The 9,713-nt window shown below is 41.6% G+C and overlaps 1 protein-coding gene across 1 annotated transcript; it reads right to left on the reverse strand.

Moving 5' to 3' along the window:
• Positions 1–214: 214 nt before the first annotated feature.
• Positions 215–9,212, reverse strand: LOC145401936 (uncharacterized). Its single transcript, XM_080274043.1, has 2 exons — positions 9,075–9,212; positions 215–817 (listed from the first exon to the last, which is right to left on the reverse strand). The coding sequence occupies exons 1-2, from the start codon at positions 9,210–9,212 to the stop codon at positions 215–217; spliced, it is 741 nt and encodes a 246-aa protein (XP_080130169.1).
• Between the last annotated feature and the right edge of the window lie 501 nt (positions 9,213–9,713).

Consider the following 9,713-nt stretch of genomic DNA (forward strand, 5'->3'; position numbering starts at 1 on the left):
TAGGCAGGTAAGGTGAGACAAAACGAAGTTGGATAGAAGGGCAGGGTGAGTCAGGATGAGGATAAGTAGAAAGGCAGATATGGAAGGGTAGGCAGGTAAGGTGAGGCAGAGTGAGGGTAGGTAGACAGGCAGGGGGAGAAGGATGGGGCTGGGTAGACAGACAACGCGAGCAGGATGGGTGAGGCAGAGTAAACAGGTAGGGTGCTGGGGCAGACTAGCATAGACTGGTACAGTCCCCACCCAGCTGACAGTGCCCGGACGTGTAGTTGAAGTATTCACCCTCAGGACATGTGAAGTGGTTCTCCTCGCTGATCGTGCCGTCCTCGCAAATGTAGAACTTGTGGCAGTCAAATGGATCAGGGGCCTGAACCATCCCCGGTTCGCAAGATGGGATACAGGGAAGGTTCGCAGAGCAGCACAGGGACACGTCCTCAACGCACTGTGTATTGTAGAAGACTGGTCGATCGGCAGGACAGTGATAGGGACCTGTTACTTGCCCACCCATAGTGCAAATGTAGTATGCAGTGCAGTCTTGCGGGTCTGCAACATAGTCACCTGTTCCGTTACACTGCATATGACACGGGTAGATGATGCAGTTTTCATCACAAGTACCAGTTCCTTCAGTTACACACTCAAACGTAGCTACGTCAAACTGGAATCCTGGGTTGCAAGGGAGGGCAGCGTCGCTCGGCGCCCCATCGTTGGTACAGAGGTAGTACTGGCTGCAGTTTCGAGGATCAGGGACTTTGTCAAATGGGTCCTTCCCACTGCAGTCCGGATCACAGTTCTTCGAGTACACCTTGGCCCCATACACCACCTGTAAGAGTGTACGGGGACAGAGCTTCGTCTACTGTTTCACTGCTCCTACTTCACGCTTAAAACATGACTGCCACTCTCCTAAATGACATACATCAAAGAGAATCATTATCTATGGACAGAAGAATATGGTAACCTATGCTACTCCTAGATTAGGAATTTTATCCCATAGAGGGAAATGAGACGTAGAAAGGGCGAAAAATATGCAAGCTTTTGCCCATGACTTTACTGCCAGACCCAACACATTAAGTCCTGAATATGATAACTTTTTTATTTATTACATCAACGGACAATTATATTCAATGTTAGAGAAAATTTTCGAATTGGGGAGGTCAGATATAGGTTGAATACTCGTACACCCCTTCACTACAAGAAGTCCTCCTCAAGTTCAATAACATTGTCTGGAGGAAGCTAGAGTAAACTAAACTAATACGTCATCGTAGTGAGGTGGTTAAGTTTTCATCCTCTTGGCGAAGAGAAACAAATGGATGAAGAATGTATGAAGATGCACAAGAAAAGAGTTGCATCAAAGGTGAAGTCGGAGGAATAATTTCTTCCCTACAGTCGTTGGGAGAGGAACTTATCAAATGAAACACGCAGTATGAGGCAAGTACCGGGATATCATGAATGTCAAAGGTCTGAATGATGAGTATGTGGGTATATGGCTCATTTTACTCGAATCTCTCATAACGCCTTCAGTTCGAGGACGTCAATAAAATTTTGTTCTTGTTGCTATCACACGTCTTGACTCAAGAGTATTCTACTAATCAAGAGGTTGATGATGGTTATATACTGTGCATCTATCCCCTTGAGTTCGGAATCTCTATTCTAAGCTGAATACAACCGTTTGGAGAGAGCAATAATAGAAAAAAGCTATAGAAGGGACGAGATTGAGCCGTGCTGATGTATTTTCTGGACCCTGCCTAAGCCATCTATTACTGATGATGATGATGATGATGATGACTGTGTATGTGTAGTGCGGTTCATGACCCCTTCACGGACCAAGATGGTGACCAGCGGGCCTTCCATTGCGTTATAAATAAGCTACATGGTGATAAAATATGGGCTTAAACAGACTTCGATCAAAGGCGCTTTGCTTTACAGTTAGGTTAGTCCAGTTTGCTTGCCTGATCAGCGTGGCTTATGTTTTGTCGTACTGAAAACCAGTGCTAGAAGAGCCTAAACCCTCGGATCTCCAAAAGACTAAGAGGTAAGCCACCCAGACCAAACCTATCTGACCTAATCCAACGGTGAATAAATGTAGGCTAACTGTGACCGACTCTTTGTGCCCGATATTCACTGCCACGTCCGCTATATCCTCACATTACGTATGGAAGGTCCGTAGAGAGGTGGCGACGATATTCTCCCCAGTCTAAATTATCATCTGTATATTCTAAAGCAGATCAGACTCTAATTCAGAACTTGTTTTCCCCTTGTCCCTATTTATCCAGCAATACAAAAGGGAACCTGGGTGTAAGTTCGATTGTTGTTTGTTGCATTCTAGGGAAAGACTGAGACAACACAAGTTTACACTTTCAGTCCTGTGACGTCCTCTTTAATTTATTATTAACACTTCCAGACGAGTTTATTCGACTTATGAAAGGCCTATCTAACGAGAAGGGATAATGAAGACTGTGTTTAACTCCTTCAATTAAAAAACCTCACAAACTAACTGAATAAGAGCATCGGAAAGCAGCATGAATAAAGTAAAACAAATACTTCACCGGATTGAAGAGGTTAATTGTCTGCCCAGTGACCCTCGTGCAGTCGATAGGCATTAACCCCTCGTCTGATCCGAACTCATCAATCATTCAGGCAGGGAATACATTTCTGCTAAGTCTCAGTCTTCCTTTAGAACACGACCTACCATAATCAATGTTACATCCAGGACCCCAATTATACTGGTGGGTGCACTGGACGAAAAAGAGTATCCAACAGCCTGTGCGGCCAGGGGATTAGCCTTGCATGCTTCAGTTGCGAGCTGGGCGTGTTGAACAATGAACTACTGGCTCGCCCAGGAAGGAAGCTTCTGGTTCACATTTGAATTTCATCACTTATTGTCGAAATTTTATCCAATATTACTATAAAACAGAATAAGTTAAAATAATGCTCACTCTTTGAATCTTCGCGGTTCGAATAGAAATTGTTTTTATTGCAGGTCTAAGTAATATCGAAATTGCTCCAAATTATTTTTTTATTTTTATCACTGTAAATTACAGCAAATAAATTACCTGACTTGCAAGGTACAGTACTTGCACTACATTCGCAAAAGCATGGAAAAATTATATGTATTTAGGTAATGTTTATCATATATCAATTATTTGCCAGTTTCTTCCACATCTCCACTTTATGGTACACCTCTCCACACCACCTTCTACATTCTTCCACATGCACATTACTCTTCCACAGCCTTACACTATCCTGATTGTGCTATACACCTCCACGTCCATCTTCAGCTGAACAGTCTGTTGTCATCACAGCACCCCTTCCACATACCATTACACACATACACTCTGTTCCTCCGCATCCCTCCACCTTCCACTGGAAATTGCTGAGTACAGTCAAGGAAAAAAGTTAGTCAGATTACCACTGCGTTCACTTCACATCTAGGGCACGTCTTTCATTTTCCTCCCTGCCGCATCACATCAAACCCCATCATTATGGACCAAGAAACATAATGACCTCCTCCCAACTTAGTAATATTAGAAAGCCGATGAAAGTAAACATCAGAAGAGGTGAAATATTAGACAGCCTGTTGTCTCTGAGTGTTCTTCTCCACCTGCATGTCAATCTCCACAAGTACTGTAAATACATCTCTCCACATCTTTCCACAACCAGACTAAAGTATCCCATATACTTATTTGAGGCATTATACCTTCTTAACTCCTCCACGCCACACCCCTACACCCCATCTACACCTCTAAATATGGGCACTATACTCCACCACATCCCAACACACTTCAGCCACCTTAACATTTCTTAAGATCACTCCATCCATTAGCTCTACACAGAGTTTCAACTACATATATTATACTGTTTAAAAATTCTCCACACATCTAAACACACACACACACACACACACACACACACACACACACACACACACACACACACACACACACACACACACACACACACACACACACACACACACACACACACACACACACACACACACACACACACACACACACACACACAACGTCAGGACTCCATATTATAATTACAAATCATAATAGACAGCATGATAGATAGATAGATAGATAGATAGACAGAGCACCAGACAAGCCTGGGAACGAGATATGAGCTTGCAACTCTAAGTGAAGGAATGTTGACAAAACACCGGAAGCAGCAAGTCAGGGGATGAGATAGGTAGTGTGTCAGCGAGATAGGCACACGAACAATGCCTCGTGACCATACACACACATACACACATACTCACACACAGGCTTCTAGAACATTTCAACAACAATGTAACACACGTGACACGACCCCTGCTAAAATGAGAATGTAGGATTTTCAGGTCAGAAGAAGACTAGCCTTAGAACCGACAGGTAGTAGGGAGAAGGAGCCTAGCAACATGGGCGAGAGAGAGAGAGAGAGAGAGAGAGAGAGAGAGAGAGACAGACAGACAGACAGACAGACAGAGACAGAGACAGAGACAGACAGAGAGACAGGAGGTAGCTCACGGGAATCTATACTTCACTCGTGTGTAAGAGACTTTGTTAATATTTCCAAAACAAATGAAAATAGTCCCATACTAATCTTTACCTCTCCTGTCATTGCATGACAATGGGAATTAAGATTATCTACTTACAAAGCTACTCACGTATAACAACTGCTCGTCCACGAGTCTAATATATGTATAACTGATCTACAACACTTCACTACAAGTTTCTACAAAGTTATTGTAAGATACGGTGGCAGCGAACGTACGAACCTCGTCTACGAATCTACAGTGAATTTCTACTAAAGCAGGCGAGACTCTAACCAAGATCAGCTTCAGTTCTACAGTGAATTCCTACAAAATACAGCCTACAAGCCTACGAGTCTGTGAGTCTACAAGCATACGAGCCTACGAGTCTATAAGCCTACGAGCCTACGAGTCTACGAGTGTACAGTTGATTCTGCATTATCAAGATTGAAAACAAAAATAAAATACCTCTTACAACCAACAACTCACAACCAGCTCCTGACAGTATTCTCTCCAACTCTCCCTCCGTCTGCCCGATTACACGCTGATTTAGAGGTGAAGAGGTCACAGGACACCTTGCCTGTAGTTTAACAAAATACTGATACAAACAATCTTGCAATTTCTACAACGAACCAACGAACTACAATCTACGATCAACTACAAGTAACAACTCTACGAGTCGTCTCTATAATCTTCTACACGCACCTACAAGTAGCGGCAGTCTTCATCCCACAACGAGTAAATCACAAGAAAAAAAGACCGAAAATACATCGAGAAAGAAAAACAAAACAAACAAACGAAGAGTGAGACACGACTCACAACTCACAACCACCAGACCTCACCCTCCTCTCTCTCCTACCGTCCCCCAACCTCCACCGCTGACGCAGGAGTGCGAGAAGGTCAAGACGACGAAGCAAATACCAAGCCTATATTCACAACTCATCTTACTCACTCATCTTCACTCAAGTTACTCATCGCTACTCATTCACTCACCACAACTACCAGTGTGGGAAGTCGACGTCATCATACGTGCTTGCTGAGACAACACGTCAATCAACCCGCGAAGGACAACGCTATCAGCAGGTGCAACACCACTCACACCATTCCCACCACGGTAAAAATTAGTGAGTTACATAATTACTTCATTTATACAATACACAGTGATAGACAACACATTTTGCACAAACATATAAAACGTGCTGTATAATTACAACTTAAACACATATACCTACTTCAATTATCTTCATAATTCAATCATTAATTACTTTCACCAACAATAAATATTCTACACTGCATATATTCATTCATTTATTATAGCATTTATATACTACCAACGAGTGTTACCATTTATACCTACATAAAATATGTGTTTCATACATACAGCTATACATTATTACATCTACAAAGTAATAAAGAAAAGATACTATCACAGTTACTCAGTGAACGACTAAAAGAACTGTATTAAACATTTATTAATTAAAGCTACCTAATGGAAACAGATAAATTAAGTTACAAGGAAAACCAGGAAAAGAAATAAAAAGAAAATGGCCAACACAAATGACGTTAGCAAGAATGAACAACATCTTCCACACAATCGTGAAGACAAAGATTTCCACACAGTGCTGACACATATATTGCCCACGATATGTACAAGTGAACAACAAGTCAGTGTATATACAGTAGTTAATGTTGTGTATATATATATATATATATATATATATATATATATATATATATATATATATATATATATATATATCTGTGCAATATAAACTAATCATTAAAAAAGGGTCCCAAGGAAATTAGCCAGCAATTATGCAACCTCGGACAACACCGAAAAAGCGTAGACAAACGAAGAAAAACAAACTATAGAAAATCGATACATAAAAAAAAAGAAAGAAAGAAAAAAGAAAAATAAGTAAGATCACATAACAAACAAATGAAAATAAGCGTAAGTGTTACTATAAATTCCAAAATACCACATAAACTCCTTCTATAAGTGAAACAAAAAGCAAATTGTTGTCTCCACAAGCTAGTGGCATGGCACATCATCACTATCATCGACCGCAGCATGACCGGATTCGATGTCAGGACTGCAATTATTACAATAGTGTAACTACACGCAATATGTAACAATTATGAAACGACAAACGATTGCATTATGTTACACTTGCTACAGTTATGTAACTACAGCCAATATGTAACAATTATGTAACGACAAACGATTGCATTATGTTACACTTGGTACAATTATGTAACTACAAACAATAGGTAACAATTATGCAACAGTTGCATTAACAAGATGTAACTTTTATGTAACTTTAAACTACAATTATAAGGCCAACACAATTATGTAACAGTTGCATTAACTAAATGTAACTACAGTTATATGGCCAACACAATTATGCATTACCACAATATTATGTAACCATTCATACAGTGTTACAATTATGTATTACTACAATGTTACAACAATGTAACAATTACAATATAATTATGTAACAATTCATACAATGTTCCAGTTATGTATTACCACAATGTTACTACAATATTATGTAAATTCATACAATGTTACCACAATTCTGTATTACCAGAATCATCACACAAGTTAGGTGAAATATTAGACATTACTAAAGGGATAACTCAATATGTAATGTAATAACCTGGCAGTATTACCATTGCAAACTTATATGCGTATGTGTTATACATACACATCTTACAAAATGTCTTACAACAACCATTGCATTTGTTCAATTATGTATACAACTTGTTTAAAATGTAATATTACTGGATCAGTACAATATTATCATGAATATTATGTCTATACAATATTATAATCAATATTATGTACTAACAGATTAGCATATGTCAATGATGATTGCTGTCGGAGGACCTCCAGCGGCGTGACCGAGCAATGTCAGGACTCCATATTATAATTACAAATCATAAAAGATAGCATGATAGATAGATAGATAGATAGATAGACAGAGCACCAGGCAAGCCTGGGAACGAGATATGAGCTTGCAACTCCAAGTGAAGGAATGTTGACAATACACCGGAAGCAGCAAGTCAGTGGATGAGATAGGTAGTGTGTCAGCGAGATAGGCACACGAACAATGCCTCGTGACCATACACACACACACACACACACATACTCACACACAGGCTTCTAGAACATTTCAACAACAGTGTAACACACGTGACACGACCCCTGTTACACCAGAATTTAGGAAGCAGAGCTCAGAAGGAGACAGACCATACAAACGGAAGGTAGTAGGGAGAAGGAGGTTAAGAAGAGGGGTCCAACTAGACTTACTAAATATATTGTCTCTGTATTATACGCTGCTCAACTTAAGACTTTCTCTGAAGATAATAAATCAAGACCAACTCCCTGTATTCATCTTTAACTCTTCCTGCTCTTCAATTATCAAAATACCAATAAAAACTCAAGACTCACCTATTACACACACACACACACACACACACACACACACACACACAAAACCCCAACTTTCCACACCACACTACTGTATATTTCCACAACCCCTTCTCCACTCCTCTCTACGCTCCCACACCTACACTACAGCACAGTACACTTATCCAGCCTCATAAAATTCATACACAGACACACTACGCCACACTGCACTAATCTAATCTCACCTCCACCCTTCACTCCAACACTTCACCAGTACATACTTCCATACCCCAAACCACACCAAAATACACTTCAACACTCTACACCACATTACAGAGAATTTCACACCCCACATTACACCACAGAATACTTCCATACCCCACACCAAACCACGGGACACTTTCACACCCCACACCATTCCACAGTACATTTCCAAACCCCACGCCACTACACAATACACTTTCCCAATTTCCATACTCCACTACACCCTCCCACACTTATTAAAATCTACTCCACATTCCCTTACATCCTGCCATATTCTCGCCACAAATCCTTATCCTTCCACACATCTCTTTTTCACCGTACCACAATCACATCATACCATGCCACAGTTTGGTAACCTTTTCCACATCTCATCACACTCAACACATGAAAAAATCCTTCCATACTTTTCCAGATCCACATCACAGCTTATTACCCGTTCTCAGCCTCTTCCCTACTCTCCATACCTCACCATAGCCCATTACAATCTACCACACTCACAGACATCCATAGCATATCACAGAACTCTTCCTTAACCTCTTCCATACCCTGCCACATTATAGTTACGCTCTCTAACTTCTTCCGCATTCTCTCATCTTCACCATATCACAGGGATCATCTTAAAATATATTCTGCAGCCCTCTACACTCTACCACATCATCTCACATCCCAGCCATGTCACAATACCCTTCCCAACCTCTTTCACATCAGCCACACTCCTCCACAGCCCACCACAGTCCCCTGCACTCAATCACACTGTGCCACGCATCACAGAACGCATCAGCCTCTTCCACTTCCTTACACAGCCCTAAACACTCTACTTCACTCAAGCACATCACAGTACACTTCCACCATCTTTCCCATACCCCCTTTCACCCCCCAACTGACCCCCACAGCGAAGAAAAGCAGCAACAGCAGCAGACGCGTGGCCATGACGGAGTGTTGGTTGTCTCTGATAGCTGCACCCTCCCGCCTCCCACTCCTTATATATGCCCACCCAGACCACCATCTAGGGGAGGTGTCCATTGTTCACACACACACACACACACACACACACACACTACTTGTTTTAGGTGCACATACTCACACATATTGCTTGATTACTTTCATACACTGACGCACGCTTCTTGATTACACACACACACACACACACACACACACACACACACACACACACACACACACACACACACACACACACACACACACACACACACACACACACACACACACACACACACACACACACACACACACACACACACACACACACACACACACACACACACACACACACACACACACACACACACACACACACACACACACACACACACACACACACACACACACACACACACACACACACACACACACACACACACACACACACACACACACACACACACACACACACACACACACACACACACACACACACACACACACACACACACACACACACACACACACACACACACACACACACACACACACACACACACACACACACACACACACACACAC

Source organism: Coenobita brevimanus, chromosome 57 (genome assembly GCF_032717465.1).
Source record: "Coenobita brevimanus isolate Jiangsu-jjx chromosome 57, ASM3271746v2, whole genome shotgun sequence".
Lineage (NCBI taxonomy): Eukaryota > Metazoa > Arthropoda > Malacostraca > Decapoda > Coenobitidae > Coenobita > Coenobita brevimanus.

Excerpts from the sequence above, each read along its gene's own strand:
- LOC145401936 (XM_080274043.1), bottom strand. The coding sequence starts at position 9,212 with ATGGACACCTCCCCTAGATGGTGGTCTGGGTGGGCATATATAAGGAGT. Across the intron at positions 818-9,074 it reads TGCTTTTCTTCGCTGTGGGG|GTGGTGTATGGGGCCAAGGT; the intron begins GTCAGTTGGGGG and ends ACACTCTTACAG.